The 12,585-nt window shown below is 40.0% G+C and overlaps 1 protein-coding gene across 11 annotated transcripts in view; it reads left to right on the top strand.

The window, feature by feature from the left end:
- KRAS (KRas proto-oncogene, GTPase) overlaps positions 1–12,585 on the top strand; it is a 96,625-nt gene that overhangs the window by 49,262 nt on the left and 34,778 nt on the right. For 10 of the 11 annotated variants that reach the window (XR_012896020.2, XR_012896019.2, XM_006127666.5 and 7 more), the window contains exon 2: positions 1,701–1,822. Coding sequence is in view for 9 of the 11 variants with exons in the window: in XM_006127666.5 (XP_006127728.1) it covers positions 1,712–1,822 (111 nt within the window). In the remaining 2 variants the exon portion in view is untranslated. Of the gene's footprint in view, positions 1–448; positions 599–1,700; positions 1,823–12,585 lie in introns of those variants that run through there. The other variant, XM_006127662.5, reaches the window with a different exon arrangement.

Raw genomic sequence — 12,585 nt, 5'->3', positions numbered from 1 at the left:
TCTGACCCCTAAACCTGATACCCTCTGAGAGCCTTTATCCCCTTGGTACCCTTAACCTCCTCTGATCTAACATCCCCATGCCCTCCTGAGAGCACCAGCACCTCTGTCTTCCCCTGAGAGCTTTGACACTCGTCCATACTTCTTACTTCCTGCTCTACTGCAGCAGAGTGGGTTTCAGTGGGGCTTTTAGACCTCTGAGCCATGTTTGAGCCATTACACCCTGTCCCTTCTCTATTCCTGGCCCCCATTCCTCTATACCACTCTGAGCTTCCCCTGTACCTCAGCACCTCTCTCTATGTTCCTTCCCAACTTCAAACACCTCTTTATCCTGAAGATCCTTGCCTCTCCTTTCTACCCAGCTTCTCACTATAACTCCTGCATGCTTTCATTGCCCTCTTCTTTGTCCCCCTCCTCTCTCTGCCCCATACTTATGTCTTCTGGCTTCTTTCTGCTCCACCAGCCTCTTTAGGCAGATAGAGATTTTGCTGCCACTGAGTGGAGGAGGTGCTGCTGCTGGAAGGACAGGTGTGGTGCTGCTTGAAGGACAGGTGGCCAACGCCTGCCACCTCTTCAGCATGAGCCTGACACCAGCCCACAGGTCTGGGTCCCAACAATATTCTGTTGTCACATTCCATCCCTCCTACAAAATAATCACTGTGCGCTCACATAAATAGTGTGATTCCCAGCTCCCAGTGTAAGGAATGTAAATAGCCAGAGGAGCTAAGATGTTACTGAAATTTTTAGCTGTCATGCTTTTCTGTCCTACTTTATCTCTTTGCTTGTGATAGGATTTGTATCTCATTCAAGAACTTACTTACTACTATAATTACTTGTATAGCAGAATTGGCTATAATGAGCAAAGACAGTGTTCTGGTAATTTGACAAACATAATTGTATATTATTAGATGCCCCATATTATAATATACCACTCTTGCCAAGAAAAAAATCTGTGAAAGTTAATCTTAACAGGTGAGCACTGGTGGTCAGCTTTTTTGATAGTAAAATGTTTTAAAAGGTTGTATTCATATTTTAATATTAAAACTTTTTGTATAGTTTGCTCTCTTGGTTGTATTTAGCTGCTTTGTAACTTTCCAGTGAATCACTAGTGATCTTCCATTTTTAGTAATCAATTTTGTTCTGAGGCTGTGCTCTTTTGAATGGTGCATGAGTTATTTTATATTATAGTCATAACTCTAATACTGGTATCCAACAAATTGCTAAATCACTGCTCAAAATGGAGAGATCTTGTTGGCAGCAGCTTTGCCCTGCAATATTTGTCTCTTTTAGTGGATGTTTTAAAAATCTAAAGGTTACAGTATTTACATCAGTTTAGTCTTTAAGATTTCAAGCACAGGGTCCTAAATTTCTTAAATTTTCTGAAAAGAAAAGAAAATACTGCATATTATAACCTATAAGACCAGATTTTTCCAATTTATTTCCCAAGTTCCATGTAATTGTTTTTGCAATTAATGTTATTGGTTTCAGTTTGTGTTCAATAACTTATTGACAGTACCTGCACCAAATCTTTTGACTCTGAGAAATAGCATCCCTTTTAAAAAGCTTGTTTTGTGTGTGCACGTGCGCTTGCAAGAGAATGGTTTTCTCTTTCTTTAAACACTTCAAGAAAGAAACTTGGGGATGACTTTATATGTAATTGCAACCTGACTCTCTTATGCTTAATTTTACTTCTTTGTTACCAGGTCTGCTGAAAATGACGGAATACAAGCTTGTTGTTGTTGGAGCTGGTGGCGTTGGCAAGAGTGCCTTGACAATACAGCTAATTCAGAATCATTTTGTGGATGAATATGATCCTACAATAGAGGTACGCAATTTAATTTTAATAGGGTTTATGAGTTTTTTTGGCATGAGAGAGGTAGACTACTTTTTCTCCAATACTGATGTAGATTTTTTGCCTTGTATTGCTGTAATAGTCTTTGGCTTTTCTTTAACCTTTTGATTTGTATTTTGTTTAAATTTGTTTAGTGAACAATATTTCTAGCTTGTTTTAAAGAAATCTTAGATACCCATCAGGTATTTAAAGTGCTGTTCTAAGCTCAATGGACTGTCATTCCACAGCAGTGTTACAAAATCAAAAGGTAATATTCTGAAAACGTAGTTGATCAACTAACGCTTCATTCTGGGTATCAGATCTCATTTAGGACAGTCCAGTAAACCAGGAGAGGGTGTGGGTGTGTGAGAAATTGAGAGCGAGAGAAGTGCACAAAATAAGCATAACATTTGATACCTTTCTCATAATTCTTACAGAAATACTTACCTCTGAAGTTACAAGTCTCATAAATTGAATCTATAATTAAACCATGTTTCTACAAAATCAGAGGATTGTTTAAATGCCCAGGATTTAAAATAACAGGGAAATTCTACACTAAAAGCTGTGGTGTCTGGCAATAATTCCATGGAGAAGTTTGCGCTGTCTATCACTATCATTTGTCAATAATAGTGCTAGTACTTCTAGGAATGCCGAATTCATTCAGAATGTTATAACATATAAAGTTCCTTAGAAAAGATGCAAACCTCATAGAAGATGTGACTAATGGTATTTATTTGTATTCTAAAAGCTTGCAAACTAGCTGCACAGGATTACTTCAGCATTATGTTGTAGTCCACAGTTGAGGAAATCATAGTTGTAATGTTTTGAAGGAAAGAAATGCCTACATTTCTACCTACATAAAGATCTCATCACTTAGCCACAGTAGCATTCTTCTAAATGAGGGGTGGAAACCTAAGGCACTGGGGACTGGATGCAGCCTCCTGCTTGCCTGGATCCGGCCCCTGAGTTTTGGGGCTTTCCCCCAGCATTGGGGAGACCACGCTGTGGATCCAGCCCCTTGTTGTCCCTGCATGGTGTGGGAGCACACAAAATCTGATAGCTTGGGCCCCCCATGGCTCTGATGTGTGAGGGGAATGTGGGAGTGTCTTTCTTCTCAGTCGAGGACCACATCAGTGAGGATTGTTTTTTTCTTTTCACTTGTGTGTGGCCCCTGACTGATTTTTCTATTGGTCAGTGGCCTCTGACCTAAAAAAGGTTCCCCACTCCTGCTCTGAATATTACTTTGATAAATATTTTTGTGTGAATGCATGTCCTAAGTATCATTTTTGTCTCTTAAATAGTAAATCTTTAGGCCAGGGATCTGACAAATAGAATAAAAATAAATTGTAGTTGAGGTTGTAGACAAGGAATCTTTTAGAATGCACTTGGCAACCTAAGAAAAGCTGTCACAATTGGATGTTACACTGCTCCTTTCCTGTAACTGGATCTGTAAGGGCAGAGCCCAATTCTAATGAATAGGGCTCCTTAAGTGTGCTGTTTGCACAGATCCATTTGTGGGTTCAAGGTGTAAGTCAAAGAACAATAGCCATACAGAGTTTAGGTGTGGGTAAACACACAGTGAGAAAGAACATAGATGGTAAATTTGTCTTGCTTTAGTAGATGATACTAGAACAGTGAAATAGCATTATTTTCACTGCTACAGTATCAGTATCTTTTATAATATTACATTTGTAAAAAAGTTTAAACATTTGAGTCCATTATTATACAGACCTTTGAAATTATTAGTGTGTCTGAAAAAGATATCTATAAAATAAAACCTGTAAAATTTCAGTATCGTGAAAGAAAATATTTTTTGTGCCTGTCAGCATCAATACTATAAAGAAGTACCTCTATATGAATTACTTTCCATAACATATGTAAGTATTATTTTGTGTCTGTAATGTATGATCTATGTGGACAAGGCTTCAGGCCTCCATAAAATTCACTTCAGGCTTATCTACTCTCACACTTATGCCTAAATAACCAAAACAGTTTCAGGGATCAGCTTAGTTAAATCAGTGTACTATAGTTTGATTTACATAAGTTTGTATGTAGACCAACCCTTATAAACATGGGCTAATATACTGAAGCAGTTTGACTAGTGCCCTCTACTGGTCAAATATTTTATTTTATATGCAGAATGTATTACTGCTTATTAATTTTTTGACATTTAAAAATATGTAAACATTTTATTCAGTGTTCTTTAGGAAAAAAAGCCTAGTCATCCAAGTGGGCAATCCCTGAAATATTCAGCTAAAGCTTGAAAGTTGTTGAGGGTGGGATTTAAAAATCTTGTATGTCAAGAAATCAAAATCACTTTCAAATATTTTATCCTGTTTCTAAATCTCTTGCCTAGAGTCCTTTAATAAAGGTGTAAATAGAGAATTTTTTAGCAAGTTTCTAACATAACCATGGTTTGGTTAAGAGCGATTTAAAAAAAAAAAAGTTATATATAGTGTACAAATATGCATTTTTACAGTTGTGAACAAACAGTGAAGGTGGTTGACTTTATGGCTTGTGAAAGGCAAGTAATAACAGATTTAATAAGTAGTATAATGAAAACAAAGGCTTTTGATGTAAATTACAGAATCCAGTTTTCAGGAAAAAAAATACAAACGGACTTCTGTAATGGTTCTTAGCATAGCAGTATCTGGTGACTTGTGTGTTTGTGTGTTTGGTTTTTGTTAAACTTATGGCTGCTACTATGGGTTTCCCTTTCTTATTTAATTGATGTATTATTGTGCTGGGTTCTCGAACCATCGTGTTCCCTGTCCCTCTCATTTGTGTGTGTTCTCTTAATTCACAGTGGCACTGTTTGGCCTTTTCTGAAATCCAGTCTGTCTCGCCGTAAGTGAGTAGGAACTCAGCCTTCACTTGGAGCACACACAGTAGAAGGGCACTTCCTGGTTTTGCTGTGGTGTTTTGGGGCAGTGGTTCAAGTCCATTAATCTAGGCGTAGAATTTTTTTTTAGAACACACAAAGGCAGATTCAGTTGAAAGACTACGTATAAGAGAGTATTTTAATGTGCATATGAATCAGTTGTGCCTTTTCTATGATGCATTTCTCTTCTTGCCCCCTCAAACACTTCAAATCCTGTTTCTGATCATGGAAGATGGGGGGTTTCTTTTCATTTTTGGGACTTGGGGGAGGAAGGATTTCTGCACTGTCTGTTGCTGCAAGGCTTAGTTCCTTCAAGCACTTCTTATTGCTCTGGCAAACAAGATGCAGTGCTATACTATCGTGTACCAGCCCCTTGGAGAGGGAGACAGTTAATTTCCTCATAGGGGTAGCCGAGTTAGTCTGTAACAGAAAAATTTAAAAAACAGAAAACTTAAAAAACAACCAATAGTCTAGTAGCCCTTTATAGATTAACAAAACATGTAGATGGTATCATGAGCTTTCGTGGGCACAACCCATTTCTTCAGAAGACCTGTCATTTGAAGAAGTGGGTTATGCTCACGAAAGGTCATGGTACCATCTGCATGTTTTGTTAGTCTTTAAAGTGCTACTAGACTATTGGTTGTTTTTTAAGTTTTTCCGGTTAATTTCCTGTAAGGCCTAAGTCTGTAGTAGTCTGCTCAAGGAAATAATGGAGAGTATGCCTTTTACATGTGAGAACAGTGTTCTGAGTTGTCCCTAAAGAGTTTCTCAAGGTAACCATTCATCAGATTGATCTCCTTTCCCTATGGTTCCTTCACATAGGGTACATACACAAGTGTGTTGTACGCTGGGCACGGAAGGAAATCTTATGCTGCTTATGTGCCACAGATCTCCAAAGGGGTAGGCATTGAGTGTAAAGCTAACAGGTCTCTTTTTGGCTTGGAATGAAGCAGTCATTTGGGCCCTACATATGTCTTGTTTTGAAGGATGGCAAGGTTTGGATGCAAAGCCTATTTAAGTTCATTGGCTGGCAAGGGAACTCATGTTGACTTTAATGGTCTGTGGATGATGCTCTTAAGAGTGGGGAGTTTCCTGTGCTTGTACATGACATTAAAAACTGGTCAAACTTTCTGCAGAAATCTAGTCAATATTATGAGAGCTCTGAGAGGGAGTACCTTTGGAGCAAAAGTTTTATGATGCAGGTGTGTGGAGTTAGAAAATATTAATGTAACAGATGTGTGGAAAACGTTAGCTCAATCATTTGTCTATATAACCTGCATTTTTAACTGTTAGGTGTTTTCATTAGAAACCCCATATTTCAGGAACTATAAAGTTTGCATTAAAATAAGAAGGTTTTTTAAACTGGAAAAAATGGCTGAGCTCTTTTTCTTGACATTAATTTCTTAAAGTAAGAGTGGAGGTATAGCTCTGTTGGTCCCAGAATATAACACTAGCTTTGCAAGGCAGTATCTTTTATTGGACCAGCTTCCGTTGTTGGAAGGTACAAGATTTTGAATTAGAGTTCTTCAGGTCTGGAAAGTTTCTTTCTCTTGACATGAAGAATTCTCTGTAGTTCAAAGTCTTGTACCTTCTATCACTGGAAATTGGTCTAATATAAAATGTCACCTTCTGTACCTTGTCTTGAGGTAAGTGTTTTTCTTTTGGTATACATAGCTCAGCTTTGAAGTTTTGCCTCCTTTGGAGAGGTAGTGAGATGTAAAGGACCAATTAATATGATTCATGATGAGCAAAAGTGTATTTTCTCACAGTTTCTCAAGTAAAGATCACATGAATACAGAAATAACTAAGGATTTTGTTCTCTTTTGATATCAGTGAACTGCCAAAGGTGGCTCTGGTGCTTTATCATTAGCTTGGTGATGAAACTAAAGGCAGAACATGGCTGCTCAGTCTTTCAGTTTAATGGGAACCGAACATTGGACTCTGGATGTCTTAACATTCCACAACAGGAAAATAGTGTTTAAGGTTAAGTTAAAATTTTCTTGGACTTGAAGGTTTGTTGCAACCTTATCGATATTTAAACAATGTTTGTGTGTTTTTTAAAGTAGGTGTACTAAAGTAGGTGTTTTGTCACTTAACTTTGCACATAAGCAAAATAAATATTCCAAAGTGATATGAAAACCGGTACTTTATTGTAAAGGAACACGGTCAGCTTAAAGTCACATTTGTGCTTCAATTAATTTGTGGTATAGTTACAAATGTCTTCTAGGATCAAGATAAGTAAGAGACAAGACTCTTTCAGTTCAAGAAGGAGACCAAAGACAGAGTAAGCCCACTGGTCAGTGAGGAGGGAGAAACAGTAACAGGAAACTTGAAAATGGCAGAGATGCTTAATGACTTCTGTGTTTCGGTCTTCATCGAGAAGTCTGAAGAAATGCCTAACATAGTGAATGCTAGTGTGAAAGGGGTAGGTTTAGAAGATTTAAAAAAAAAATCACTTGGAAAAGTTAGATGCCTACAAGTCATCAGGGCCTGATGAAATGCATCCTGGAATACTCAAGGAGCTGATAGAGGAGGTATCTGAGCCTCTGGCTTTCATCTTTGGAAAATCATGAGAGACTCCAGAAAACTGGAAAAGGCAAATATAGTGCCCATTTATAAGGGAAATAAGAACAACCCAGGAAACTACAGACCAGTTAGTTTAACTTCTGTGCCAGGGAAGATAATGGAGCGTGGCAAGGTGATAGGGAAGGTGGCAAGGTGATAGGGAACAGCCAGCATGGATTTGTAAAGAACAAATCATGTCAAACCAATATGATAGCTTTCTTTAATAGGATAACGAGTCTTGTGGATAAGGGAGAAGCGGTGGATGTGGTATAGCTAGACTTTAGTAAGGCGTTTGATACGGTCTTGCATGATATCTTATAAATAAACTGGGCAAATACAACTTAGATGGGGCTACTATAAGGTGGGTGCATAACTGGCTGGATAACCGTACTCAGAGAGTAGTTATTAATGGTTCACAATCCTGCTGAAAAGGTATAACGAGTGGGGTTCCACAGGGGTCTGTTTTGGGACTGGCTTTCTTCAATATCTTCATCAACGATTTAGATATTGGTTATAGAAAGAACGCTTATTAAGTTTGCAGATGATACCAAGCTGGGAGGGGTTGCGACTAATCTGGAGGATAGGGTCATAATTCAAAATGATCTGGACAAATGGGAGAAATGGTCTGAGGTAAACAGGATGAAGTTTAATAAAGACAAATGCAAAGTGCTCCACTTAAGAAGGAACAATCAGTTTCACACATACAGAATGGGAAGCGACTGTCTAGGAAGGAGTATGGCAGAAAGGGATCTAGGGGTTATAGTGGACCACAAGCTGAATATGAGTCAGCAGTGTGATTCTGTTGCAAAAAAAAAAAAAAGCAAACAGGATTCTGGGATGCATTAGCAGGTGTGTTGTGAGCAAGACATGAGAAGTCATTCTTCCGCTCTACACTGCGCTGGTTAGGCCTCAGTTGGAGTATTGTGTCCAGTTCTGGGCACCGCATTTCAAGAAAGATATGGAGAAATTGGAGAGGGTCCAGAGAAGAGCAACAAGAATGATTAAAGATCTAGAGAATATGACCTATGAAGGAAGGCTGAAAGAATTGGGTTTGTTGGAAAAGAGAAGATTGAGGGGACATGGTATCTAAAAGGGTGTCACAAGGAGGAGGGAGAAAACTTGTTCATCTTGGCCTCTGGGGATAGAACAAGAAGCAATGGGCTTAAACTGCAGCAAGGGAGGTTTAGGTTGGACATTAGGAAGAAGTTCCTAACTGTCAGGGTGGTCAAACACTGGAATAAATTGCCCAGGGAGGTTGTGGAATCCCCATCTCTGGAGATATTTAAGAGTAGGTTAGATAAATGTCTATCGGGGGGATGGTATAGACAGTATTTGGTCCTGCCATGAGGGCAGGGGACTGGACTCAATGACCTCTCGAGGTCTCTTCCAGTCCTAGTATTCTATGATTTGTGTATTTGGCACTTTATGACTGTTGAATATGTATCTTGCCTTACGCAAACAGTCATTTCCCTCTTGTTTGTGTAAGTTTTTTCACATGGTAAAACAGAAGAGTAAAAACACTTTACAATGGGAAAATATATGCAAAACTGAAAAGTTTGGAAGGGGCACCAGGACCAGATGTAATACCTGAAGATAGCTTCATTTTTACAAATTATTTGTTAAAAGGTGGCTACATTTCAGACTGACTAATCCCTTTCTAACTAGAACTGAGACTTATTTTTCCTCATTCACAACAAGAGCTCAATACTGCACAATAGCTTAAGCTTTCCATGTTGGTTAATGTTAACAAGAATAGGGTCATATATTTTTTTAATGGAAAATAAAAGGATCGAGAAGTTAATGCTAGGATTTCTTCCTGAATATCTGTACCCATGACACATTTAGATTTGGGAAAAGCACTGTTTGAGGTAGGGATGTTAAAAAGCAGTTAATTAGGTAACTGTGTAACTGCTGAAAATCGTAGTGGTTGCACACTGGGCTTGCAGTATAAAGCTTACACTGCAGAGCCCGCAGCACAGCCAGCTCCCCAGGATCGGGGCTGGCAGCCATTGTGCACTGGGAGTCAGCTCCTGGCAGCTGGCCCCAGTCTTGGGGAGCTGGCTGTGCTGTGGGCTCTGCAGTACAAGCTTTATACTGGAGAGCCTGCAGCATGGGGTGCCAGCCAGTTCCCCAGAGCTGGTGTGTGCTGAAAGCTGGCTTTTAAGTCGGCTCCTGGTGCATACTGACTCCTGCCTGCTGGTCCTGCTCCCAGCCTGCTGGTGCCTGGTACAGAGGCAGCCGTTGGCTCCCCAGGATCTGGTGTGTGCCTGAGGCCAGTTTTTAAGCTGGCTCCTGAAGTGCACTAGCTCCTGGATGCCAGCCCATGCTGCTGCCTCTGTCAAAAGTAGCAGGCTACGTCTACACTGGCCCCTTTTCCGGAAGGGGCATGTAAATTTCACGAGTCGTCGTAGGGAAATCCGCGGGGGATTTAAATATCCCCCGCGGCATTTAAATAAAAATGTCCGCCGCTTTTTTCCGGCTTTTAAAAAAGCCGGAAAAGAGAGTCTAGACTGGCCCCGATCCTCCGGAAAAAGTGCCCTTTTCCGGAGGCTCTTATTCCTACTTCAAAGTAAGAATAAGAGCCTCCGGAAAAGGGCACTTTTTCCGGAGGATCGGGGCCAGTCTAGACGCTCTTTTCTGGCTTTTTTAAAAGCCGGAAAAAAGCGGCGGACATTTTTATTTAAATGCCGCAGGGGATATTTAAATCCCCCGCGGATTTCCCTACGACGACTCGTGAAATTTACATGCCCCTTCCGGAAAAGGGGCCAGTGTAGACGTAGCCTCTGTGTATACCGGCTCCCACCCTCTGGCCCCACTCCCAGGAAGCCGACTGCCACCTTGCGCTGCTGCATCTGATACAATTATTGGTTATGGTAGCCCATAAACTCATGCTTATCATTTAAATGGCTATACTGTTACATCCCTAGTTGGAACTTAGCATGGATATATCATGTGGCAGTTTTAGTATTCAGCAGTGATGGATATTGCTGTAAAATTATAATATTTAAGAAATATAAGTTTGTATACAAAAACAATGTGCTAATTTAGGGCATGTCTACACATACAGAGGATTGGCACTGCATTGATGGATTTAGCAGGTGTAGTGAAGACCTGCTAGATTGACCACAGATTACTCTCCCATCCACTCCAGTTCTTCACTGGAATGCGACATCTAAGGCCCCCAACTGAGAAGCAGAAACTTTATCACTGAAACTTTAACAAACTGAGAACTGATAAGTAAGGTTCACTAGGAAGGAAATGTAAGTTCAAGAGAGCTGGTAGTTTCTCAAGGAGACAATAGTTTCCTGCTGTGCCTTTAATATCTCATTGCCATGGAAAGATAGGAAGAATAGTAAAAAATCAATATGGCTTCAACAGGAGCTCATTAATCATCTGAAAATCAAAACGAAATCTTACAAAAAGAGATAACAGCCAAATTGCTAAAAGAATTCCAAGATATAACACAAGCATGTAGGCATGATATCAAAACAGCTAAGCACCAAATGAGTGACACCTTACAAGGGACTTAAGAAGCTTAATATGTACACTTAAGAGAAAAAGAGAGAGACACAAAGGAAGTGTGGGTTCGCTACTTAGTGGGGAAGGAGAGCTAATAACTAAAGGGATAAAGGTCTCAGAGGTGTAAAGAAAGGTGAGGTGTTCAATGTCTGTATTACTTCAGTCTTCACTAAAAAGGTTAATAGTGTCAAGATACCCAGGACAATTAATATTAACAGTAAGAGTGATGGAATGCAGGCAAAAATAAGGAAGAAAGATGGGGAAAGAATATTTACATAAGTTAGATGTATTCATGGTTGCAGGATCTTATGAAAATCATGGTAGGGAACTTAAGGAACTAACTGAAGTAATCTCGGAATCATTAGCAGTTATATTCAAGAATTCATGGAGGAGGGGGAGATTCAAGAGAAAGGGAAACATGGCACATGCCTTTAAAAGAGGGAACAAAGAGGACCTCGGGAATTATAGACCAGCCAGCCTAACTTGAATAACTGGAAAGAGACTAGAACAAATTATTAAATGCTCAATTTGCTTACAACACGTACAGGATAATAGAGCTAGAAGGAATAGCCAACATGGATTTGTCTGAACAAATCATGCCAAACCAAACAAATTTCACAGAGTTACTAGCCTAGAGGATGGGGGGGAGGGCCAGTAAACATGGCATATTTTGATTTTAGTAATGATTTTGACAATCATGCATGCCAGTTTTACATGCAAACTAGGGCAATGTGGTCTAGAAGAAATTAAGCTTAGGTGGGAGTCCAATTGGTGGGACAATATTTAGAGTAGCGACGAGGAGTCCTGTGGCACCTTATAGACTAACTGAAGTGTAGGAGCATAAGCTTTCGTGGGCAAAGACCCACTTCGTCAGATGCATGAATATTTAGAGTAGCGACGAGGAGTCCTGTGGCACCTTATAGACTAACTGAAGTGTAGGAGCATAAGCTTTCGTGGGCAAAGACCCACTTCGTCAGATGCATCTGACGAAGTGGGTCTTTGCCCACGAAAGCTTATGCTCCTACACTTCAGTTAGTCTATAAGGTGCCACAGGACTCCTCGTCGCTTTTGCAGATTCAGACTAACACGGCTACCCCTCTGATATTTAGAGTAGTTACTGGTGGCTCTCTGTTAAACTGGGGTGTGTGTGTATCTGCTGGGGTCTCTCAGGTGGTAGTCAATATTTTCATTAATAACTTGAATAATAATGTTATTTGTACATTTTCACATATGACACCAAACTGGTAGAAGTTGCAAGCACTTTGGAGGATAGGATTATAATTCAAAATCAGAGAAATGCTCTGAAATTAATAAAGTGAAATGCAAGAAAAACAAGTGCAAAGTACTAGGGATGTGGATGTTCAATGGGTTAACTGGTAAGGGCTGGAACAGGTGTTCCAGCCTGGCAGGGAGCCAGCTGTGGACAGGGGCTGCTCCAGCCAGGACACTGGAGCAGCTCCTGCCTGTGTAGTGTCCTGGCCTGCTGCAGGCAGGGGCTGCAACAGCTAGGCTGGATAGGTTTCCTCCTGCCGCCGCCTGCCCTTTTCCTTTAATCGGTTAACCAGTTAAACAATATTTTTGACAATATATCAGCCAATTAAATGGGATTTTACATCCCTACAAAGTACTACAAGCGGGAAGGAAAAATAAAATGTGTAACTACAAAATGGGAATAACTGTCTAGATGATGGGACTGCTGAAAAGAATCTAGTGATTATAGTGAATAACGAATTGAGTATGAGTCAGTAATGCGATGCTGGTGGGTAGCATCCCTGCTCTAATGGTAGTTTAA

This window comes from Pelodiscus sinensis, chromosome 1, assembly GCF_052426305.1.
Source record: "Pelodiscus sinensis isolate ZL-2025 chromosome 1, ASM5242630v1, whole genome shotgun sequence".
Classification (NCBI taxonomy): Eukaryota; Metazoa; Chordata; order Testudines; family Trionychidae; genus Pelodiscus; species Pelodiscus sinensis.
The sequence above is the reverse complement of the archived record's forward strand: the minus strand, read 5'-3'. Positions and strand labels throughout refer to the sequence as shown.